Genomic DNA, 26,391 nt, shown 5'->3' on the forward strand with positions numbered 1-26,391 from the left:
CCAAATTTTTTAATTATAGAAGCAGAAAACTGAATTCATATCAAATACGTACCCGTGATTATCCCTGTTAAAATAAAAAATAAAAAAATTAATCAATTTTTAGGTCGACGAATTTTTTTAAAATGAAAATAAATCAAATAAGTATATAAGTAGGTAGTAGGTACTTACGTGACTGGAGGAGGTACAGGGATGTCTTTATCGAATCCTTCTTTGCCGAGTAACCAATACGTGGGCATTTTCCCTTTGCCTTTGAGCTCGGTTTCGCCTCTGTATTCTAATCTGTATTTACCCACTAAATCCAGCTTCAGTTTGGTTGTCTCCGAGATATGTATTCTACCGGGTGAACCTATTTTTCCAAAAAACAAACAATCACGAACATTACTCCATCTATCATGAAAAAACTCGAGTAACTATAGACATCTAGGTTGCCATCTATACGAATAAAGTTAAACTGCGAGGACACAGTGTTGGTGTAGAGAGCGTTATTCGTACCAGTAGATTCGAGCCTGGAAGCTGTATTTACTGTATCTCCGAATAAACAATATCGAGGCATGGTTAATCCAACGACACCGGCACAACATGGCCCTGTAGAAGGACAATACATAATATTGGTAATTACTTACATTTAAATATGTCTAATTAAATGCAGGCGATTTCCCACAGAGGGCATAGAGGTAAATATTATCTAAGTATTTAAACTTTCGCAAATCAGTTTAAAAAAAGTACCCACCTGTATGCAATCCAATACGTAATCTTAAAGGTGTCAGAGGCAAATGCCTAATTTTGAATTGACCACTTTGATGCAATAAGTCTAACGCCATCGTCGCTATTTGATCTGAATGATCAGCAATTCGCACAGGTAACCCACCAACCACCATGTAAGCATCTCCAATCGTTTCAACCTGAAAAAATCGTATTTTTAACTCGGATTTGGAATTAAAATTAAACCGAAACTTTCCCCAATGAGCCTAATTTGAAGAGCATCTTAAAACGAATATTGAAAGTATATCCCCGCCAGTAAAATAGGTGAATGTCCATGTCCTCGGATTTTTAAAATTTTAATGGAACATTGTTGAGTACCTTTTAAAAAACGTCGGAGTCAAAAAAATTTCCTCCTCCCACCCCCTTGCCCACAATGTCGAAAAAACGCTTCTTTCTGGAAAAAAAATCATACTTCAACGAGTTTTGAATAAAAAATTGTGAATTAACCCAAAATATATAGAGGAGACATGAGTCTAGCAATGTGAATTTTTTCTAACATTTTTGGCCCCCCCTGGGGGGGAGATATTGACAAAAGAAAATTTGAAAACACCATACCTCCAAACTTAATTCTAGTACATAATTTTTTTTCTTCAAAAATAATATACTTGCGTGAGTATAGGTACTATAAATGGTATTTTTTCAAATTTTGCCTCCAGGTGGGCTATCTTCAAAAACTCAAAAAACACTCAAAAATATCCACGAAAAGGAGCGATACTGCCATTGATATAATTCTGCAATTTTGCATTCGGGCTTCCAAAAACAATAGAAAATCAAACAACTTCTTTAAAACCTAATTTTGGGGCCATAAACACCCCCTTCCCCAATTTTGGGGCGAAAGAAAAGTGCCAATATGGGTATCGTTATCGTATGAATCGAACTCACTGAACACGAATATGAAGTTTGATTTGCAGTTGGACCCTCTCAAGGGCCATACTTGGGGAGAAAGGTTGCCCAAAAATTAGATTTTTTGCGAAAAATGCATTATTACTGCGCTAAGATGTAAGTAATAAAAATTGTAGATAACCCCCCCCCACTCCACCCTCCCCACAGTGTAGAAATTCTTCAGTTCAAAATTAAATGCTAAATAGGATATTACGAGAACAAAAATTTGCCTGATAACGGAACCACTTGAAAGTGTCCTCCTCCAATTTGAACAGGACAGCGATTTTTGGAAAGAGCATGGTCTGAACCCCCTCCCCCAATCCAAAATTTCAGCTGACTAAATTCGTTTTTCGATTTTTGGCGAATTTTTAAAAATTAAAAATTGATCATTTTTTAGTGGTTTATGTTTTTAAAAAAATAATAAAAAATAAGTAGGAACTATAAGTAGATCAGTAGAAATGATGGAAATTAGTCCTGAAACTAATATTCTAATCAACACTTCGAAACCGAATTTCATCGTTTCGAGCCATTGTGAAGCCTCCAGTGTGATATTCAATTTCTCCAGAATTTTGAATCTGCTTCAGAAAGCGTGAATATTTACTTGGACAGCTCAAAATCGAGTTGTAGTCCAGGAAAATTAGCCGAAAAAAGAGGATGATTGGGAAAAATGAGGTAAAAAGCTGAATTTTGGCATATTGATCCATTTTCAAGAACTAAACGCGAATTTGAGGTCTTCGTGTTGAGGATGGGGGTTCTCTCCTATTGTGGATCTAAGCCCCCCAATTTGTTTCTTGGCCTGTATGTCCTCAAATATTAATCATCGTGGAAAAATTGTCAAATTAAACTTATTATTCTACGGAGAATTTCCTATTAGATCACTATTTTATTGATTACATTTGCCCAAAGGGGAGTGGAGCTATGCTCAATTGCTCATTCAAAGAAAGGAGGTTTTAACAAAGATCATAGTTATAGGTATCGTTTGAAAACAGTTTTCCATACAAGAATTCACCTAGCGGATATCCTTAAAATTGAATGTTGATTCCCCTCGCAGGTATTGAGTTGAATTAGGATACCAGCCCCTCCCCCTCACCACTCATAAAATCATTAGTTCCATTACAGGAGGCTAAAAAATTCACACTTTCGGAAAACGCAGTTAGAATGCAGCTTTCAAAAACCTACCAAATATGTACAAATCAAAATCAAATGTATACTTATTGTCAAAATTGCAAACAATGTTCTCATTTTTTGCCCTTTTTGTCAACATTTCAAAAAAAGTCTTGGTTTTTGCAAGATTCAAGAATAAAATCATGATTTTTTTATTATTTTGAAAAATTCTTGATTTTTGCCAGAAATATGAAAAAGTTTTCATTTTCTAACCAGAGATTTTAAAAAATTCTGATTTTTTGCCAGAAATTGAAAAAAAGTCCTCATTTTAGTCGATTTTTTAAGAAAGCCAAGATTTTTTGCCTGCAGAAATTTAAAAGAGCTTCGGTTTTTTACCAGAGTCAAGAAGGTCCTGATTATTTTCTGGATTTCACTGGAGTTATGATTTTTGTTAGATAGAGAAACTCTCGACTTCTCCGCCAGAGTTCGAAAACAGTTCTGATTTTTGTCAGAAATGCGAAAAAAAGTCTCGGGTTTTTGCAATAAGTATTCAAGAAAATCCTGATTTTATCAAAATTTCAGTAAAATCCTGATTTTTGTCAAAAATTTGAAAAAATTTTCATTTTCTAATCAGAGATTTTAAAAAGTCACTGATTTTTTCCCAGAAATTGATAAAAGTCCAGATTCTAACCGTGAAAATTTTTTTTTGATCCCAAATTTTATCTCGATTTCGAACCGAAAGATTTTAACAAGTCTTGATTTTTTGCCAAAAATTAAAGTAAGTTCAGGTTTTTGTCAGTAAAAAGTTTTGATTTTTTTTCAGTTTCAATAAAAAATCGATTTTTGTCAGACATTTGAAGTCCTGACTTTTTAGCCCAGAATTGAAGAAAAGTCCTAGTTTTGTTACAGAAATTCAAAAAGAGTCTTAATTTTGAAATCGGCCTGATTTTTTTTCAGAAGTATTAAAAAATAGGATAAGACCTAATTTAGGATAATTTTTATCAAAGTTTGAAAAAAATTCTGATTTTTTCCCCCCTAAAAATTCAAAAAAGTTCGAATATTTGCTAGTTTGAAAAAAATTTGATTTTTATGAGAGAGAGTCAAAAATTTTTGATTTTTTTCAGATTTTTAATGAATAAGTCACAGGAGTACCTTAGAGTCAAACCCAGAATTCTCCACTTTTCGTCATTTTGAGAAAAACACAAAAAACTGCTAGAAGGTTGGTATCAGTAGTAGCAGGTTTCTAATCTCGTCTATAAATAGTGCTTTGGGTAACAATCGAATTGACGAAAAAAATTTTTTTTCAAGTCTTTCCATAGCAGTAATTCACGATACCATTTTGGAGAATTCTGGTTTTGACTCCAAGTCTGTAAAATAATCAAAAAAAATGTCAAAAATACATGATAAAATGAGGGATAATTCTAGATTCAAGTCTGTTGAAAGTATCTCAGGGTTGTTTACAGTCGACTGGAATAAAAAAAATTTTTTTTGAAGTATTTTTTTCAAAGTTTGACTTGAACCCGGGACTTTGGACCCCCTCACCATCGTGGCATCGAATGGGGTAAAATGTAGAATGGCAATTGATGCGTACCTACTAACTGTACCCAAAACAACCATAATCTCATTTTTGAAAATTTTGGACTTTTTTCGGAATTGGACTCGGACCCGGTACTTTGGACCTCGCTGACTGCGTCATTATGTCAGATTGGTAAAAACGGAGAATGGCAATCGATGCTTATCGACTAACTGTACCCAAAACGACCATAATCTCATTTTTCAAAAATTTGGAGAATTCTGGGTTTGACTCTAAGGTACTCACAGTTTTTATCAAAAATTCGAAAAATGTCATGGTTTTTTTATTCAACATTTGGAAAAAGTTCTTAGTTCAAGAGTAAATTTTTGACCAATTTGTAAATTTTAGAAAAAATGAAAAAAAAAGTTTTTAATAAAGGCAATCATAAAAATTGTTTTTTTGGCAAAATATCATTTGGTGTGACCAAAATGTTCTCCTACCGCAAAAACAGTCACAATTTAGCCTTTTTTAAAACCTACAACGAGTTTTTAAGAATTTTCGGAGAACCAGAATTTCTCCAAATTGGAAAACAATAAAAATTTACACTCACCTTATACACATTATAAGCATTGATCGTCGCATCGAAACAGGTATACAAGTCGTTGAGTAAATCGACAACTTCAAAAGGAGTCGAATACGCCGATATAGTAGTGAATCCTACGATATCTGAGAAATAAATGGTAACTTCGCTGAACTCTTCGGGATCAACTGGCATACCGAGTTTGAGTTTATCAGCAACAGAACTGCAATAAAATTCCAGAGCAATGTGAGTAATTTTCAAATAGCATAAACTGCATCCCAAGACCTTGACTTGACATTAACATATGCATAAATTATTAAGTAGGTGTAAGTGCGTTTTCATGCCAGCAAATACTACTAGATATGAAAAACAGGAAGTGTCTACTACATACGATCGAAATACTTACTTTGGTAACATACGATTCAGCAACTGTTCGGTTTTCTTCTTCTCCATATCCAACTGTTCGGTACGTTCTCGTATCAAATCCTCTAAATTATTCGAATACTTTTCCAACATTTGAAACATGGTATCGACGAAATTTATCTTCCTGCCGTGATTTAAAGTTTTAAACAAATCGTATATAGCATTGAAGTCCGGTCGTTTTTCAGGTTGCTCGGCCCAGCATTGGCGCATAATATTTATCGCTTCCGGTGGAGCGGCGCCTTTACTAACGGACGGTCTTATTAGAGGCGGAGGCTTTTTTAATTTTTCAATAATATCTGCAAGTAAACGTAGATAGAGAAATAAATCGCTTAGGTATAGTCATCATAAGTATAGGGTTTTGTAGTTGGAACCGCGGCTCGGGCCCGGGTGGCGAGGGGAGAAGGGATGGGGGTAAAACTTCATCAACAAGTTCATTATAAACGGTTAAAATTCGTACCTTCTGGTGATAACGAAAGCATACAGAACGGCTCCCCTCGAACGACGACTTCTTGCATGACTATAGCGAAACTGTAAACATCACCTTGTTGCGTACCTCTTCTCATTAAACTTTCATTCCGTAGAAGTTCAGGAGCAGTCCATAATAAATCTGCGAAACAAGTTAGCATGTACTATACGGTGAGACGACGACGTTGGTTTTTGGATAAGAATGCGCCATTCTTGTTAGGTCGATTTCGCATTTTATACCTCTGGCAGTTTTATTAATGCTTGTAACATTTTGAGCTTCGTTGAATTCGGTCAGACAGTAATCCGTTATTTTTAATACCCATCTTGCGTCTATTACGCAATTCCTCGATGATAACGTTCCGTGTATGCGGTACGGGCAGGAATGTAGATATTTCATACCCTGTAATATTACGAAATGAGTGAATAAATACTGGAGGTAAGTCCACCTATGGAAATCGGTTGGTAAAAATTATGTTTTCAAAAAAAAAATTCAATTTATTCCTGAGGATTGTTAGGGAATTATTTCGTACAATTTGCAAGGTGTTTTATAATATTTCTTCAGAGACTAAGCTACGCTTGAGTTCCTCATTTTTTTGTATAAGGGTAGGACTGAATTTGAAAACTATCTCAAGTGTGGCAAGCTCAAAAATGTAGATTAGGTTTGGTTTGGCTGAATATGAAAATGGATTGGATTTTTGAGCAAAGACAGAAATTTTGATTTGCTTGAAATTCAAAAATTAGTTTGGTTTGGTCATCAAAGCAAACTGCATAGGTTTGTTTTAAATTTGAAAATTGAGTAAATTTGTATCAAGAAATTTTTCATAAGATCTGGTTTTCATTCAAAAATTTGTTAGATTTGATCCAGGAAAGAATTTGGATTGAGCTCAGTTTAAATTTAAAAGTTGGCCAATTTTGATCAAAGCAAAGGTTAAGGCAGAAATTCAAAGTAAATTAAGTTAATTTCAAATTTGAGAATTGGTCAACCAGAATGCAACATCCCCCTAAACATTGCTCATTTACTAATAGACTGTCCTTCCTACCAGAATAAACGCTCCAGACACCTGAATTCTATAAACTAACTTCAAGTCCTCCTTTCTGATGAAGTTATAATACATCAATTGTAAGTACAATTTTTGGCAATTTTACACATTTTATGCAAAAAAAAATATAAATAAAACTTTGGTAGGTATTATTTGCAAAAAGTGACCATTTTCAGTAATTTTTTAGCAAAAAAGTATACCTTTTTATGGCAATTTTCAGCACAAAAAAAAAGTGATTTGGTAATAAGCAACAAATTTTGTTCATTTTCTGCCAAAAAACACGAATTTTTTATGATTTTGGACAAAAAAAGTAATGGTTTTTCAAAATTTCTAACAATAGAGAGACATTATGGGTATAAGGTAATTCTAGAAAAAAGTGATTTTTTGGCAATTCTATGTACTTAACTAAAAAGCAAGAATTTTTGTCAAAAAACAGGACTTCCTTCAATAAAAGATTAGTTGAAAAAACAACAATATTTTTTCGCAATTTTTGTTCAAGAATTAAGAGAACTTTTTGCAACTTTCTGTTCGGCTAAAAAAACAACATTTTTGGCTAATTTTTTTTGAATGCATTTTATTCTAAAGGAATTTTGCTACAAAACGAAAACTCTTGTCAATTGTTGGCTAAAAACAGGACTTTTTAACATATTGATAAAAAATGGCAGTTTTTTGCACCTTTTTTTTAAAAAAATGGCACTTTTGCAACTTGTAAAAATGGCACTTTTTACAATTTGTAAAATGACACCTTTTGCAATTTGTAAAAAATGGCACTTTTTACAAAATGGCATCTTTTTGCAATTTGTGAAAAATGGCACTTTTTGCAATTTGTGAAAAATGGCACTTTTTGCAATTTGTGAAAAATGGCACTTTTTTGAATTTGTGAAAAAATATCACTTTTTGCGATTTTGGCACTTTTTGCAATTTTTAAAAAATTGCACTTTTTTGGCGTTTTTAAAAAAATTGCACTGTTTTGCAATTTTTGAAAAAAATGGAATTTTTGCGATTTTTGAAAAAAAAATTTGAGACTTTTGGACTACTTTTAGAAAAAGTGAGACAATTTTTATCTATTTTGTTATAATTCTTGAACAAATAAGAATTTTTATTGGAAAATAGGAATTTTTGAGAATTATAGGCAAAAACAGAAATACTTTGAGCAATTTTGCTAAAAAGCGAGAATTTTTTTCGAAAAACAAGATTTTAGTTCAGGTAAGTATATGGCCTAGATTATTAGTGACAGAAAGAAAACAACGGTATTTTTCGCTCTGTTGTTGAAAAAGTAAAACTTTTGGCAAAGTTTTTGAGGATAAAAAAACGAAATTCTTGGGTTATTTTTGAAAAAAAAGAAGATTTTTCAAAAAATTTTCAAAAAAATCCAAGATTTTTGTTGATTTATTTATGGCAAAAAGCAAGACTGACAATTTTAATAAAAAGTAGAACTATTTGACAGGTATACCAACGTGGCAAAAAATTATACATTTTCGAAATTTTTGTCGAAAAGATTATACTTTTTTAAAATTTTTTGATAAAAAAAAGCGAGACGTTTAGAGAATTTTTGGCAAGAAAGCAATTTTTTGGGTCATTTTTGGCAAAAAAATAAGGCTTTTTGTAAATCTTATTAAAAAAAAAAAAAAAAAAAAAAAAATCAGAAAGAGAATTATTGCCAATTATGAGAAAATAAGAGACTTGTTTCTGCTTTTGGCAAAAATTGAGACTTTGGGTCTCTTTCAAGTTCAAAAATTGCTCAAGTTTGTTCAAGGCAGAAATTCAGATTAGGTTTGTTTCAAATTTGAAAATTGGGCTAATCAAGTCCAATTTACTCGTAGGAAGAAATTTGAAATATTATTTTTAACTTACAAAATTAGTTGAATTCTTCGGCAACACTTGGGAAATTTGGATTTAGTTTAGTTTATTTTTAAGCGAGCCGTTTTTGTAATTCCTTCTTTGGGGGAACGCTAAATTGAAGTTTCAAGTCCTTAATTTTCATACCCCTTCCCTTGCCACTGTGTTTTGAGAAAAAAAATCAAAGTAGGTAAGCACCTATTTTTTTAATGTTCAAGGAAATATTAAAAAAGTAATTTTTGTTTTAATTTAAATACATACAAGGTAAGTACATTACTAAGATACAAACTTGAATGCTAAATTTTAGATTTAGAGCAATTTCCAAATTTCATCTTTATTACGTCATTTTGAAACTTTTTGAAAGAAAAAATTTTGATCACTTTATGTTCCATAATTCAGAAATTTCAATGTGGCAACCTTGATGTAAAATATTTTGTATTTAGATGGTTTTGACCTAAAAAAAAATTCAAAATTTTTTGAAAAAGTCACTTGACAGAATTTTTTTATTTTTTAGTTTTTATGGCAATTTTCAAACTTATTTTGATTAGATTCAGATTGAGCTTCGTTTTGGATTCAGTGATTCACGAGATTTATTGACGGTCGTATTTTTGAAAACATGCTACAAAAAATCATTTCGTACGTTTTGTAATAGGAGTAGTGGGCGTTCATTAATATTATCAAAATATTCCTCATCATAGAAAATGCTTTCAAAAAATGTCGAGGAAAATGCAATCAACTTCATTCATTTTGTATTTTGAAGAATCCTCAATCACATAATGCGATATACTTTCACCTACATTTTCAATAATTTTCTCCTCTTGTTTAGTAAAATACCTTGTTCGAATACATCCACGTTAATATACTCGATGCATGTTGTTCAAAAAGCACTTTTTATCAAACTAGATTAATTCTCTACAAATAATTAGGTAGGTACGTAATTTTAGCTTATCTATTTACCCTAACTAAATCAGTCAGCAACGAAAGTCTGAAACTCCAATCTAATTTAATTTCATCTTGTATTAACACATCTTCCAGAGAGCCTCGACTGCAGTATTCCCATACCAAAGCAGGTCTCACCGGATCCACTAATAATCCAATCAATGGGTTTAGGTTTTCGTGACGTAATCCATGTATCTGCGAATGCGAATACGATGTATAGTATTAATAACAGCGCTTAAACCACGAACTATACTCGTAGATAGGGTGAAAGAGTATGTAGATTCGCGAGTAGGTATGTATATTTACCATCATCAACACGTTTAACGACTTGCTGCGTAATTCAAATGATCCATCGTGAACAGGAATATCCTTCAATTGAACCAAATCACCCTTCGCAATAGAGAAAAAAAACACACCAGTGTAAAATGCTTTCAAACAAAGTACTCGTACTCGTACACCTATGGCACCAAAACTCGAAATTAGGTTTAAAACTTACGTTATATCTGGCTTTAATTTCATTGGAGGCGATCGGCTTTGTGACTGAATTACAGCTGTTAACGTGTTTCAAAGGAAACGATTTATCCGAATCGTCTGGACCTTTTAATAAATCCGGCTTATCTACTTCCGGTCCGCCGAATTCGTGTAATTGTTGCAGCCAGCAACATAACATCGCTTCTATACCTTCTTCCACCTGCAGAGAGATCCCGGCCACGTTTAACGAAAGTTAATTTATCTTAATGAAAATTTCAAAAACCAAACAACACCCATTTTACTCGTGAAGCTCGACGCAAAGTCAGATTTCTCGCCCTTATAATACCTACTGGTGTAGGTCTACCTACTCTCTTTAGACGTAGACACCATCTTCGTTGGCTCGACGTGAAACCATCTACCTACTACATTGTTTCAACGTGGTATATTTTTTCTCTATTTTTGGTGTACTTGTACGCAGGAACACCAGCGGCGAGCTAGAGGTTGAAAATAATACGAAAAAAAACAAACGTACCCGTCTTGGTTCGGTAATTTGAGGAAATATGATGTCTTCGGAAGTGAGTAGAATTTTACACGGATCTTTCATCCTGCGTCTGTTCACATACTGTTTCCTAAATTGATTAAAAATTAAGGTAAATAACGCTCGATTGTGTTATCTTGATACGGGATAAATTTCGTTAGAGGTGTTTTAATTAACAAAAAGCTTTCTAATTTCACGCCCAGGCCATTGCCATTGGTGTCAATATTTCATCCATTTGGTACAACAAATTGAAGTCACTCCAGACTCTACCGCATTGTATCAATATTTTATAATTTCTACAAAAATGTGGGCTATATTTTATTAATATGTTTGGTTTTCTTCTTTGTACCACCTCACCTGCCCTATGTATTAGTGTTAATAAAATTGCATAACCAGTTAGCCGTAAATACGACAATCCTGGAACTTCGAAATTAGTGAAGAGAAAAAATTCTAATGAAAGATTTTTCTAGCATAGTGATCATGTGATTAACACAGTGATTGTGACTTGTGATCTGAGGGGAGCGTTGTCCATCAAGGAGACGGATTTCGTATACCTCTAAAAAAAATTGTTTTTTTTGCATTTGTCTCATAAAAAGACTTGGCACGACAATGTTTTTGAACGGAGTATTTCGAATTGATATTAGTCTGAACATAAAATTGTATGTCTGATGGGTCATCCTAAAAGGAGTTAAGTGTTCCTAAAATAGCGTGATTCAATTTTTTAATAAAACTTAAATGAAAAATGGAAAAATTAATGCATTTGGTACCTACATTTTCAGGTGAATTAGGATGTCTACAGGACCTTGTTGACCGAAAATAATTAGGTACTGTTTCATTACCTTTCAAAATATTTTAACCCCCCCCCCCCGGGTCACCCCATCTTTTTTCATTTAGTTCTTAAAAAATATGTTGCGCAGATGAAATCACAAAATCAAAAAGTTCAAAATCTGAAATTTAAATCTTATCAATTTTCAAAATATCAAACCAAAATCTAAAAATCCAAAATGTCAATATCCAAAAGTTCAAAATCTCAAAATCTGAAATGTGAAATCTCCTAATCCGAAATATCAAAATCTAAAAGTTCAAAATCTCAAATCTCAATATGTGAAATCGGAGAGCCCATAATCTCATATTTCAAAAGCTCAAAAACTGAAATCTCAAAATCAAAAAGTTCAAAATCAAATATCAAAATATCAATAATTCTAAAAATCTTAAAAACCAAAACCTCAAAATCTGAAATCTAAAAATCCAAAAGTTCAAAATCTCAAAATCTGTACTGTGAAATCTCAAAATCTGAAGTCTCGTAATCCGAAATCTGAAATCTCAAAATCTCAAATTGGAAAATCTGAAATCTCAAAATCTGAAATCTCATAATCCAAAACCTCAAAATCAAAAAGTTCAAAACCTGAAATCTAAAATATCAAATCTAAAAATCTGAAATCTCAAAATCTAAAAGTTCAAAATCTCAAATCTCAATATATCAAATCGGAGAGTTCAAAAGCTCAAAAACTGAAATCTGAAATCTAAATATCAAATATAAATTCTCAAATATCAAAGCTAAAAATCTCAAATCTCAAAAACCAAAATGTCAGAATCAGAAATCTAAAAATCTGAAATCTCTTAATCCAACTCAATATCTGAAATCTCATAATCGCGAAACCTCAAAAACCAAAAATTCAAAATTCTCAAATTGGAAAATCTGAAATCTCAAAATTCAAAGGCTCAAAAGCTGAAATCTCAAAATCAAAAAGTTCAAAACCTGAAATCTCATACCTAATCCAAAATGTCTAAATCCAAAAGTTTAAAATCTTAAATCTCAAAATCTGAAATATGAAAATATGAAATTTCATGATCCAAAAGCTCAAAATCTGAAATCTCTGTACCTATCTCAAATCTAAAAATTCAAATCTCAAAATCAGAAATCTCAAAAACCAAAATGTCAGAGTGTAACCAAACTGATTCAAGTTTTTTTTTTTTAACGGTATACTTAATGTTAGTAAAAATAAGTCATTTTTGCGCAATCTCAACCATTCCTGGGAATAAGTACCTAGTATTTAGATTGTGATTTCTGAAATTTTTCAAATTCAGAGCACTAAAAAGATGTCACTCCAAATTTCAGATACCTTAATCAGCGTAAAAAGTTGTACCTACTAGAGGTAATTTTTTCGGAATTGTTGAGCATCAATGAGAAATGTAATTTTTCAACTTATGCAGCTAATTTTTAATTATTAGAAAGATGGTGGCAACGCTGATTTTCATCCACTCTCCGAAAAGCACCTCTATGGATCCACCAACTCGAAAAAATTCCAAATTTTTACCGTTTGTAATTTTCAATTCAAGCCCGTCGGACTTTAGAATATCTCCACTTTTCTCAAAGTTTCAAGCCCCTCCCCTCCCACCTGTTTCCCAGTGTAGGTATGAGACTATTATGTTGTGACTCGGATATGTTCACTATACGTTAAAACGAACCATAAGTACCAAAAAATCATTTCATCAATTATTTTTCATTCACCACGATCCCCTGTATTTCTACTTGATACTTATTCATTCATTGATGTTAATAAAATTGCATAACTAGTTCGCCGTAAATGCGATAAAAACTACAAATTCTACCTCCAGCTTTAACCAAAAATGAAATTTTTGCTCATTTTTCAACTATGTATGTGTATAATATGTAATTTTTTTTTGTTCGCAATCTGTTGTGAATGTGCTTGAGATTGAGCAGAGGGTGTCATGTCACCTATACCCTTTTTCCAATATCTCACCTATTTGTGATTTTTCCCCACAAAAATACGATAATTAAAGGGTTTGTCGACCCGTCTGTCTTCCTATCTTCCCTTCCAAGGTCATTAACCCGTATGTCTGGCTTCTGAAGGTTGTGTGTATTACTGTCTACCTTTTCAGGGTCATTAATCGGTTTGTCTAGCCCATCAAGGTCATTTGCGTACCTGTCTGACTTCCAAGGTCGTCCGCATGTCTGTCCAGTTTATTAAGGTCACTGACCTATCTGTCTGGCTGGCCTCTCAAGGTTATTGACCCATCTGTCTGGATTCTCAAGGTCGTCTGTCTTCCTACCTGGCCCCTGAAGGTCGTTAACCGATCTGTCTAGAATCTCAGGGTCGTTTCTGTGCCTGCCCCGTTTCTCAAGGTCGTCTGCATACATGTCCAGTTTCTTAAGGTCATTGACTCATTTGCCTGGCTTCCCAAGGTCATTTGTCTACCAGTCAAGCCTCTCGAGGTCACTGACCTACCGGTCTAGCCCGTCAAAGTTGACCCTTCAACGGGTTCCCCTCTCCTTCCGAAACTAGTAAGGCCAAGGAAAACTATCTTTTCATATAAATCATTTCTAATGTCTAACTCGACCAAGAAAAAACTAAATTTTCCAAAATTAAAATCACAAAATTTGTTTACTGAAAACATAGAAATTGAAAAATGATTATAAATAACTTCATACTCATCTCATACCATTTCACTCACAAATTTCTCTCATAACGACCAAAGTGAGAAAAAAAGCACACCTACGTAAACAAAAAACATAGCAACAAAGCCCACCAGCAACGAAACCGAACTAACCCTTTTGGCGCTTTTGTTTTACATTAAAGGACTAAAATGATTCATCAACTATACAAAACATTAATAGCGAACTCCATCAGTTGTACTCGTATGTGACAAATATTAATTATGAATTCGATAAGGTACATGACGCTGATGACGACAACGTGTTGACCCTGACGTAGACTATTCATTTGTTAATATTTCAAACGTACACGTCGACGCGTTTCCAACTGTCATCTCATTTACATAGACGGTTTATCATATGGTAAGATTTAAATGAGAATTTCTAATGGGGATTTGAATCGGGCTAGAGTGCGGTACAGAAAAAACCCATCCGCACCTTGGAATAACCCTTATTTACTCGGCGCGGCGTGACGACAGAAAAGCCGCCAAATATACGAAAAACAGATTAATAATTGTATACTGGCTCATAGTGTCGCTACATCGACGTCGATTACTTACCAGCCAAATCTTCCACCAAAAAAAAAAAAAAGTGTTCTTAATGAAATTTAAATTCGACGTTGGCGGGGGCGGGGGCATCGGTTTTTATTCAAATTACTGCGCGGAAATGCGACGAGAAAATTTGTATTTAGGCTGATTGATATTGAATGATCGTACCAAGAATTCGATATTAACGACAAATTTGATTCGTTCCACAATAACGAACCTTTTGGAAAACGTATAAAAAGTATACATTGATTTGTTGAACTGATTTCGCTGCCTCATAAACCACCTTTGTACGTTTAAACTTTTGCCAATTACATTTGAAAATCGTAAAAATTCACGCGTAAATATTTAACGCTCACTTGAGAAATTGTTAAAAACTTTACGAGGCTCGCAAAAAATGATAAGTTGCCGGTTTACGACCCGGTTAGTGATATTTTATAATCACTTTGGCCGGGTATACGAGTATACGAAGATTTCATCGTTCAGACCATATAAAAGAAAGGACATCGGAGGAAAGTAAAAAAGTAGAAGAGAGGGAGGAGGTAGCTAGATCCCTGAGAAATTTCTACATTTTTAAATTCTCTCCATGACACGTCGTTGGCGTTTTAACAGCACCCGTGTAGAATTTTAAGTTTATTTTTATGTTGGCAACACTTTGAAAAATTTTATTTATGTAACTAAATCGCGCCGGTATTAGCTGATTTAAAGGCTTGTTAAAGTATTCCGAGTTCTTACTCGTATTTATAAGCTCGCTATGCTATTTTTATTCCATTCGATAAATGAATTTAAAAAGATGTCGCAGTTTAATTCCTTTTTTTGGTATTATTAATACCGCATATTTTGACGGTGTTTTGCCCAGACTCAATTTTCACAATTATTCGAGCTGTCGTACGAAATGCGTCGAGGAAGCAATTATCGGCGAAATATGGTCAATAAATTCTAACCGTGGAAACATGGTAGGTACGCGAGGTTACGCGGTTTCAAAACGCCTTTAAATTTATTACATTTTATAGTTTGCATGTATACGCTATACTTCATATTTTTACTACACGATGAATAAACTGCTGGTATGTATTATTTAAGAAAATTCATCCCTTACAATATGACTTATTTCTTACAAGCAGACTCGTGTTTACATAAAAACAAAGCCATTTAGAATTTTCCTGGAGAATTGTTGTTGGTAAATAAACAACAGTGTGTAATTTTAGCTCATGTGTTTTACTGGCAAAATATAGGTAGTTTTTTTTCAGTTCTAAAGAGGACAGTCAATTTCTTATTTATTTTTTAAAATGAAAGAGAAAGATGGGAGACCAGAAGAATTGGAATTCAATAAATAAATACCTACCCATTTTTACAGAAATTTCAAAAATCTTGGATAGATTAGGGAACTTATTTGAAAATTCCAAAAATAATAACCCAATTTTGGTGCTCAAAATTTTTCAAAAATTCTCAAAATAGGCTATACATTTAAGCCTAATCAAAATACATTTGAATTAAAATTGCGAAATTTTAAACCATTTTTAAAGGTCGCATGACACTTTCAAAAATCTCAAAAATCATGACCATATTTTAAAGCTCAAAATTGTTCAAAACTGCTCAAAAAGTTTTTAATGGAATTTTTTGGTTTTTTGACGAATTTTTAACCTATTTTGATGGGTCACATGATGCCCTTTTCAAAAAATTTCAAACACATTTCCAGATTTTGGGGCTCAAAATGCAACGAAAATGGTTAAAAAACATTTTAGTCCAAATATTTTAATTTTCCGAGAGAATTTTGTATCCAAATTTTTCCAGTTATTTTCGATCCATCTTTTCAAATTGTGATTCACTGCTGTGGTGAGGTAATTCGAGCCAGAGAAAACTTTTAGCTTTTTTATTTCATTTTTGAGCGCGACTTTCATTGCTATTATTAGTGCAATGATTTGTGCCAAGTTATTAGGTAAAGCTTTTATAGGTAGGGTGCGTGATTCTTTCAGATACATTGAACTCAGCACTGGGTGTCCAACTGATTCCAATACCCAAGATTGCTTCTTCTGCGCCATTTTGAGAACAAGCGCCATCTACCACTACCTATGTAAAGCCTTTCTTATCAACAATGAGTTTTTTGGGACCCATTTTGATTTTTAACACCTCTTCTGATGTAATTGAGGGAACATTGTTGGCTCTCTGCTCCTCACAAAGTTTTTGCAATTTGATTTGGCATTTATGCCAAGCATCATCATAATCATTGAGTCGTATAACGTGGTGGTATTGCGTACAAATCAACGCGTACCCTTATGCCGAATTGGGTATTTGGGCTAACATCCTTTATGTTGGTGTTGCCTCTATCACGTTGATGACGTATCTCATGGAAATTTTATTTTTCGAGCTTCCACTAGTAGTTTCCCATTGCTTACTAGTGACATCTACACAAGCACCTTGGAGCTAGCCGGGTAGTTTAGAGACCCTGAGCTCCTCAGTGTTGACCTCTATAGACGCTCAAACCAGTTTCAGCTTTTTGATTCTGCTAACAGATGGCGTGCATTATCTGTTAGCTCAGCTAATAACGGGCATAGGTGCTGGTAAGTCATGCATGATGTCATCTGCTATGCCCTAGGCTTCATTGGGCTTTACTATAAATTTACTTGACGTATTTATGCCACCCATGGTGAGAGTAATCGAATTCATCTGCATTTTGATGGATTTTGACTCTCAATGTATCACCAATAATTCTTGTGGCGTATGGGTTGCGTCACATGCGCCTTAATATTACGTAGCTCTAGCGGCATCATACCTACGCCAATTGCGTGATGCGCGCGTCGCTCGGACTGGTTGCCGAGCCGCGTATGTAGCTAGCTACGTTACGATACTTTGTACTGATGTACATTTTAATATGTTTTTATCTTTCTCTCGCGTTGTACCTATTTTTATCTAATTGTATCGTGTGAATAAATAGTTGAATTTTCACGTCCGTGTATGCTTAATTTATCCAAAGTCAAACTTGTTAGAATGGGATCTAAAATACCCAAAATTCTCATCATTCTTTCCACTAAGCTGGATTGTGGATTGTACAGTGGAATCTCAATAACTCGAAGCTGCAGGGAAAGGAGTTGACTTTGAGGTATTGGAGTTTTCGAGATAATGAGATGAATTTCGCATTGAGTCTTATGGGGAGTTGAAGAAACAGACCGTATAGTTACAGGGGTTTTCGAGTTAATGGAGTTCGAGGTATTGCGATTCCACTGTATTTAGTCATGTGGCCAAATTTTATGGCATAGGATTGCAGTAAATGGTTCAAAGCTTCCCTAATGACTTGGATACCATTATCAGTGATAACTTTGCAGACTTTTTGCCCTAACTTTTTTTTATCTCTTCAAGTATCTCCTTCATAGCTTTGACGACCTCTTCCTTTGTCACAAAAAAATGTACTTGATTTCTTTTTTTTAAAACTATCAGATTTTTATTAAAATTATCAAATTTTTTATTTGAAATTATTTTGTGTTTCTTGCTTTTTGTCTTTTCAACTTTTCATCTTTTCATCTTTTCATCTATTCAACTTCTCATCTTTTCGACTTTACGTCTTTTCAACTTTTTGTCTTTTCAACTTTTTGTCTTTTTGACTTTTCATCTTTTCAAATTTTTGTCTTTCCAACTTTTTTTTTCTGACTTTTCATCTTTACTTTCCCTCTTTACTTTCAGTCTTCACTTTCTGGCCAAAATCAAACAATCACAATTGAAAACACCAGTGGGTATGCTCAGACCCAAGTAAGGACATGTGTTTAAGACAGACACCATTTAAATCAGTAATTATTTTTAGACTCAAGTTAGGACCTGTAGTTGAGACAGACACTGTTCCAATCAATGGGTGTGTTCAGACCCAAGTAAGGACCTGTGTTTGGCACAGCCACTGTTTCAATCAGTGGCTGTGTTCAGACCCCAGTTAGGACCAGACAACCAGTGTTTGAAACTAACACTGTTCAAATCAGTGGGTGTGCTCAGACCCAAGTTAGGACCAGTGTTTGAAACAAGACACTGTTTCAATCAGTGGGCGTGCTCAGACCCAAGTTAGGAACAGTGTTTGAAACACACACAATTTAAATCAGTGACGTAAACACGTTTTGATTGCATTTTGTCACATTCTTGGCTACACTTTTCAATTACTTTTAGGTTACTTTTTCGTGCTTTCTCAATTAGAAAACTACACTTTTTGTGGGGGAGTGGGGAAATTGTCCCGCCACGCTTCATTCGGGTCTGTTATTCACAAAATAAAATTTTTTCAAAACTCATCATTCAAATTCTAAAATTTTGAAGCAAAAGAAATAAACAAATTTTTTTTGGAGTTTTAGACTTCTCCAGTGACGCCTAGCAAGTCCTTTCTTATCATCTGCCTACCCAATGAACGACCTCTATTCATCCTTCCATCATCACTGCAACCACCCACACCATATTTATCCACCCTGTACAAATTCTATTCACGATATCCGCACGCAAAGCCTTCTACAAACTGAAATCCCTCATTAATCCATCATTTGCGAATCGATCAAACAGCATCGAGCGCATTATTCCGCTAACCGTACGAAATTTTCGTCATAAATGGCCAATTTATTCGGCACAAATCCTTGGAAATGGTTGCTGCGCTGCGTACATAACGTAGGCGTAAATGAAAAAATTCAATTATCCGGAATGTTTTATCTAGCAAATTCGTGTTTCGGGTTTGGAAATACTTATGCCACGTTGAGAAAGACAGAAAGGAATAAAGTATACCATTGCGAGCTATCGACAACCACAACCATCATAAGTGGCTAAGGGTCGGGTTTCGAAACACTCATACTCGTATCGTAAACGTTAACGACGACGATGAGGACAGCTCTACGAGCTTCGACGACTACTATACGGTCATGTCCGAACAATGAAACAATTACGACGACGAGAAACGAGCATCGCTTATGACACATATTCATATAAGAGAGCTAATTTGTAATTTGCACAGCTTACGTACGTTAAACACGACGTAAAAATTACTCGACGCTTTTACCAATTCGACATTTCAACATAGAAAAGATACCGAATCGTATACGACGAGATAGAAAAAAGAAAGAAAAAAAACATCTCATCGTATTCGATTAAATTGCGTACAGTACGAACGCCAACGAAGCAATTTAAAATGGCAACGATCACCAAACATGGTGAACCGAATCAGCAAAATTTTGCCGCACTTTTCACGATTAACAATTCGATTTGTCAAAAAGTTCGCAAATAGCGAGTTTATAAAAATTCGGACGAGTTTACGCGTCGTGCTATAATTTGGCCGTAATTTCGCAATATAAATTTCATGGCGGTAGGTTTGCCCCTTTTTTGAGAGTTTTTTCTCGTTTGATTGATGCCATTAAAATGAGGATAACCGTAAAATCATTCCGCATTGACACAACGCCCGAGATTTTTTTTACTAGCGTTGTCACCAGAATGTACTCGAGTGAAAAAATATACGATAATATAAAATGTTGCCGTTGAAAAAAAAAAAGCACCCGAACTTGATACCTAATTGCTTTATATGTTCGAAGAAAAATAAAACTTTCAATAGGAAAATTCAAAGCAGTTATGGATTTTATAGGCGTCAGATTCGGAATTATATTGTTATATGCGGTAGAGTCAAGTGCTTGTGCTTCGTTGTACTATGTCGAATAGACGAGCAAAAAAATAATGCTTTTATATGCGTCAGAAAAAAAAAACTTACCGAGCTACCATCGTTATGCATGACGTGAAAATAACCACAATTACCACCACGAACAGTATTAATAATATCAAATCCAACGATAAGTCTTCCCAGAAACCTGGAAATTTTTCAATTCACTATTAAAATGAGATTCTCGAATAGATGTATAGAAATTTTCGTATTTTTTATACACGATGTGAAGGTGATTGAACCGTGTTTAGGTACCCTAATTTAAATTCATCGCTATTTTTTACTCACTGTAGGACGAAGTTTCATCGCAGATTAACTTATTACATCTCGAAGGATCCGATATTGCTTGTCTATGCATCGCCATTTTCTGACTGAACCAATCTGCGGAATCTCTTATCAACGTCGTTGTTTGAAAGTATGCATCTTTCGTACAATTATCACAACTGCAAAATGAAAATAAAAAAATTAATGTCAATTCTGAGAATAAATTGAAGCAGAGTACAACGAGCCAATTGAAAGGTAACTGTAATTTTGAAGTTTTTTCTCAAAAAATAACGAGCGATTTCGCTGATTTTTTTGCAGACGCATACAATTTCTTGTATGGTTAAGAAAATAGAGAAGGAGAGGAGAGGGCATTAAATCAAATCCGGAAAAAAACAGATTTATTCAGCATACTTCTTGGAGTCAAAAATGAAAAAAATCGAGGGTCGATAACCTTGACTTGAAATTGACTTAAGTTCAAATTTTCAAGAAGTAATGATGAGGGGAGAGAGGTAGAAACACGATCCAAAAGTCAATGACCTAAATCAGGAGAGGAATCTGGATTTGCTGCAATGTTATTTCGAGGTTGAAAAAATGTTCCAGGCTCTCAGGTACACTCTCTGAATTCACCCAGGGGACTGAAGATTAGCATGCACCTTGCCTTCGGATAATTCAAACTTTTCACATACACTCCTCCCCTCCCCTCCCCTCCCCACCGTCCTCGGCTAAATAAGTACGTTTGCACAATTTTTTTGATGGATTTTAATTTTTTTTTCAATATTAGCCCTTCAAAATTGACCGCGGAGATTGAAAATTACCACATACACATATTTGGAAGATGCTGATTGTGTTTTTTTGGGTATTTCAACTTTTAAACCCTTCTCTGTCCCTTTTCAGATCCGAAAAAGGTGAAATTTTAGTAATTCTGAATTTTGTTTCCGAATCTCAGCAACCATCTTTATAGTACATACCTATATGAAAAGAATTTTGAAAATATTGTTCCAGTCAGTGAGCCTCTCCCACTGCAGGACCGATTTCATTCACTCATTTTTGTTTTAAAATATTCCTCATGATGCGTAGATACGTCATTGAAACATTTAGAAATCAAAATTTTTTAGTTTGAGTCCAAAAAATCAAAATTGCATTATTTTGAACAATCTTAACTTTGAGCTTTCATTTAGCGACTGAATATTTCTTATTTTTGCTAAGCATTTCCCTTATCTGAAATCTCATAATCCAAAATGTCAAAATCCAAAAATTCAAAATCTCAAATTCTGAAATCTCAAAATCTGAGATCGTTATAATCCGAAATCTCAAAATCCAAAATAAGCTCAAAATCTGAAATATTAAAATTTTAAATCTCAAATTCCAAAATCTCAAAATACAAAAGCTCAAAAACTGAAATCTTAAATCTCAAATCAAAAAGTTCAAAATCTCAAATCTAATCCTCAAATATAAAAATCTGAAATCTTAAAAACTGAAATCTCAAAAACCATAATCTCAAAATCAGAAATCTAAAAATCTGAAATCTCATAATTCAAAATGTCAAAATCTAAAAGTTCAAAATCACAAATCTCAAAATCTGAAATGTGAAATCTCACAATCTAAAATCTCATTATCCGAAATCTCAAAAACCAAAAGTTGAGTAGAGAGGCTGAAATTCGATATGTACATTCAAAGGAGGCTCTAAATGTACTTCTTAAAAGTTTCGATTTTTCAATCTCCTCCTATTCTTTTCAAGAAGCAAAAAATATTCGTCAAATTGCAGGATATTTCGACTAAATCTTATCACTTAGGTCTGCCAAAATTCAAGTGCTGCCAAGGTCAAGCAGATAGGAAAAAAGTGGATGCCAGAAATTCCACCTACGTTTTCTCAATTTTGAGTCAAGCTAAAGTTCTCAAAGAGATATCGAGAAAAAGAAAATTTTCAAATTTTTGCAGAGGGAGTCCCTGTACCTCAAACATTTTCATTAGCTAAAAATTCGTTTTGGAGGGGTTTTCAAAATTAGAATTTTCAAACCACTTTTCATCTCTTCAAAAATATGAAAAGTACCCCTGAATTCACTTTTTACGCTGCCGTAGCCTACGACTCTTTTCCTACCTTTGACCTCTGATTTTTACAAATTTCTTAACATTTTGAAAATGGATGAAGCACCAGAGGGTATTAAAAAGTCGTATCAGATGATCTGGTTACTGATTGAAAAATTTATAAGTATTAAGTAGGTACTTACCTACCAGGAATTTTTACAATGAGATTTTTTTAAATTCTGGGTTCTTTTGACTACCAGGTTTAAGTATGTAACTTATGATAAAAACCAATCTCTAATCATGGGAGGTATCCAACCAGCAGAAAACATTTTTAAAAGGACATTTTAAGACCTTCCTAATTTAAAAAAAATACCCACCTTTTAAATTTAAATTAAATTTGAGTTGGAGAAAACGGATTTCGAAAATTTGGGCTTAAATCAATCAAAGGAGATGACAAAAATTGTAAATTAAGTTATATGTATGGGTGCCAAAGTTCATTTAAGCCCTTCTTATATGTGATTTTTTGTAATCCAGAAAATCAAAAAATTCACAAAAGACCCCCACAAAGGTACGTGGAAAGCACTCCCAATCTAGTTGGAAAGTCAGAAATGCGATTGCATGAACCGAATTTCGGTTTCGGACTTCAGCTTTGAAAACAGAGTTTAAGATTTCAAAAATTTGCCCAAAAATGAAAATTAGAATTTTGAAATTTGGTCTGGTGAAGTATTTTGTGAGGCCGAAAGTTCTTGAAAATTTGGGCATTTCTGTGAGACAATTCGAGAACGTTCTAAGAAAATGTGAAAATTCAATTTTCAATTTGATTCAATTTAACTGATTCAAAATGAATGATAAACAGAGTTATTTACATTTCCCTCTCCTCCTACTCCTTTCAAAAAACAAAATTGACTTACAGATTGGGAAAAAAACAGATTCTAATTGGAAAACGTTCAGAACTTGGCTATTCATACAAGAAACCCAAATTTTTCATTCTTTCCGATTCTCTTCTGGTTCAAAAAATTAATTAAATAAACAACAACAACGCGACGTGAGAAGTCGATCCCTAAAGAAGCAAATTAACAGAGTAATTTACATTTTCCTCTCCTCCAACTCCTCTCAAAAAACTAAATTGACTTACAGATTGAAAAAAAAAACAGATTCTAATTGGAAAACGTTCAGAACTTGGCTATTCATACAAGAAACCCAAATTTTTCATTCTTTCCGACTCTCTTCTGGTTCAAAAAATTAATTAAATAAACAACAACAACGTGAGAAGTCGATCCCCAAAGAAGCAAACTACTCAGATGTAGTAAAAGATGGTCCAAACAAAGCAAAGAACCATGGGAAAGTACCTTTGAATGCGAGCCCCCTCAGGGAATTTTCACAAAAAATGTAGGTTCGCAACATATAATTGCAATGCTTTGTTCAAGGGATGCAGGATAACCAACTTATTTTATTGTTTTGAAAAAAAAATCCCTGATGTGGACCTGCAGTCGAATGGGGACCAGGAATAAATTTTTACTTACCTATTTGATTTATGAAGGTATAAAATCTCACGAGTTGAACCGTTGGTTATATCAGAGAGCAAAAAACAATCATTGGAAAATGTACTCTTCGATGTTCTTGTAGAATTCACAGCTGATTTATTTCTAATTAAATTACTCGACGTTTTGATCAGTCCCAAGAAAGAATCCTGAACAAAAAAAAAAGAATAAAAAATTAAACTAAAAATATTGTACAAACGTTTCCACTATAGATACGAGTAAAGTACATGAAAACTTTCAAAATGCAATTCCTTTTTAAAAAAGTAAGTAAAGCATTATTCAATTTCAAAAATTTTAAAAATGTGTAATTTGAATTGGAATCCAAAATTTATGTTATTCAACTTGGTACAACAGAAATACTCCATATTTGAATAGACTATCATCTAAAAATCTTTTCAATCAACTATGTAGTAGAAGGATTGAAATGATGGTCACCGGAATCAAAATTTTGATCTTCACTTATGCACCTGAGTTAAAGTAGCTGAAACTCTCAAATTTTCAAAAATAAATTTCAAATTTGAATCAATAACGAAGTATCCCATTTTTTGAAACTTGATAGTCTACGGATCTGAATTTTCAAGTAAGTCTCTATATTTCAAAACGTATGAAAAAAGTTGATCTTAAATTTTTTTGAAAGTTTCCAGGCATTTTTTTGAATTTTAAAATAATTTTCAACTGCATGTGGTGCATCTTTCATTTTAGAGACAGCATTTTAGTACAGGGCCTGTTCGAATCGTCACTTACACTTTTATTTGAATCCAAGACTCCTCAACAACGTAATAGGTACGCAAGTATTTGATTATAAAACGTTTCTATTTCAAAGGAAAGGTCAACAACATTTGAAACTGAAGCAACTGCTTCTCTAAAAAATTCATGGGAATAGCCATCTCAGATCAGATTTTTTCTCATGTATTTATTTTTTTTTGTTTTTCAAGCCAGCTGATTCTTAACTTCGACGTTACTTTAAAAACACATAAATTTCAAAACGTTTATCAATTTCGATTTGTTTTCTTATTCTTTCACCTAACCGCAGAAAAAAAAATCTACTCAATTTATTCTGCCAGAAACGTAAATTGAAAACTATCAATATTCACGGATTACTAATATGTACATAAAAGGTAAATCGCTCCCAGCTATATACGTAGCAATGAGTTTACCCACGTGTGTGGTAAATAACTCACTCATGTATATACCTCTACGTCTACACAGCAAATACAAATAATACAATCCAAAAAAAAGAAAAAAAAGAAAGAAAAAGGATTACCCACCTGCATATAAATCAAAGCGTGAAAAAAAAAATTCAAAAAAACTTCTTACCTTGGATAAATGGTACGTATAATGCGGCGACAATAGCAACAATAAATGCTTCATCGATTCCAACTCGTTGGTGAAATTCTGAAGGTTATTGCGTCGATGTCGAAAAAACGGTGATTTGAGTACGTTTAACTTGAACTCTTCAAAATCGCTAATATTTTTATAACGTTGAATTTGCTCATCGTTAGTGTCACTTCGATTGTACCTCAGCTGATCATCTTGATTACTCGACGTAGTATTATTTACAAGCGCGTTTAAAATATCAGTCTTATCGATGTACCTTTTAAAGGTAGTATTATTATGACTACTGTAATTACTATTGCTAAAATTTTCTTCGTAGTTGCTATCGTAATTGGTCATTTGGTATAAACGATTCTCGAGCATAAAATTACGCTCGAAGGTATATTGATAAAAGTAAAAACTGGAAGACAGTCGCATAATTAACACTGGTACGGAGATTTGTAGCTCGCCGAGGACTCGCAGAATTTTCCAAAACACCAGCGAGTGTTCGGAAACGCACAGAATTAACGCTGAAACATAACGAAAAACAAAATACAAGTAGAGAAAAAAAGTGTGAAAAATTTAATTAACTGAAATTACATTTTTCTTGCTTAAACACAGCTCGCGATGAGGTTCTCTATTAATAAATAAGATTTAACCGAATTAATATTCGTTGTGAAAATTATACTCTGAGATGTATTTTTTAAATTCTTTGTCGAGCGTGTTATTTGAATTCTAAATGCGCAAAAAAAAAACGAGCAGAAAACTTTTGACATCTCGGTGTTGAGCGAATATAAATTAGATAATGTGAAATGCAAATCGTTGAGATTTTATCGAGGTAGAAAGTAAAGTTCAGTGGACTCTTGCTGACAAGGAAACCTTCATGATCCATCAAAAAGCACGTTACAAACACTCGAATAGCCCAAGTTCAATTTTTCGATTTCTGGTGAATTTTCGAATTTTTTTTCTAAAATTACTGGTAATTTCTAGTCAATTACTCGCAATTTTCGTATTTTAAATTACTGGC

At 33.6% G+C, this 26,391-nt stretch overlaps 1 protein-coding gene across 2 annotated transcripts in view; it reads right to left on the reverse strand.

Moving 5' to 3' along the window:
* Positions 1 to 26,391, reverse strand: part of LOC135841751 (uncharacterized) — a 210,960-nt gene that overhangs the window by 6,647 nt on the left and 177,922 nt on the right. For both annotated transcript variants that reach the window (XM_065358897.1, XM_065358896.1), the window contains exons 6-21: positions 25,368 to 25,894; positions 24,033 to 24,199; positions 20,509 to 20,663; positions 20,272 to 20,368; positions 10,551 to 10,647; positions 10,044 to 10,238; positions 9,854 to 9,937; positions 9,566 to 9,742; positions 5,970 to 6,129; positions 5,722 to 5,871; positions 5,248 to 5,560; positions 4,872 to 5,064; positions 731 to 902; positions 493 to 585; positions 169 to 346; positions 53 to 64 (exon numbers count right to left, since the gene is read on the reverse strand). In XM_065358897.1, the coding sequence (XP_065214969.1) occupies positions 53 to 64; positions 169 to 346; positions 493 to 585; positions 731 to 902; positions 4,872 to 5,064; positions 5,248 to 5,560; positions 5,722 to 5,871; positions 5,970 to 6,129; positions 9,566 to 9,742; positions 9,854 to 9,937; positions 10,044 to 10,238; positions 10,551 to 10,647; positions 20,272 to 20,368; positions 20,509 to 20,663; positions 24,033 to 24,199; positions 25,368 to 25,894 (2,770 nt within the window). The remainder of the gene's footprint in view (positions 1 to 52; positions 65 to 168; positions 347 to 492; positions 586 to 730; positions 903 to 4,871; positions 5,065 to 5,247; positions 5,561 to 5,721; positions 5,872 to 5,969; positions 6,130 to 9,565; positions 9,743 to 9,853; positions 9,938 to 10,043; positions 10,239 to 10,550; positions 10,648 to 20,271; positions 20,369 to 20,508; positions 20,664 to 24,032; positions 24,200 to 25,367; positions 25,895 to 26,391) is intronic.

The sequence above is a fragment of the Planococcus citri genome, chromosome 3 (genome assembly GCF_950023065.1).
Source record: "Planococcus citri chromosome 3, ihPlaCitr1.1, whole genome shotgun sequence".
In the NCBI taxonomy this organism is placed as follows: Eukaryota; Metazoa; Arthropoda; class Insecta; order Hemiptera; family Pseudococcidae; genus Planococcus; species Planococcus citri.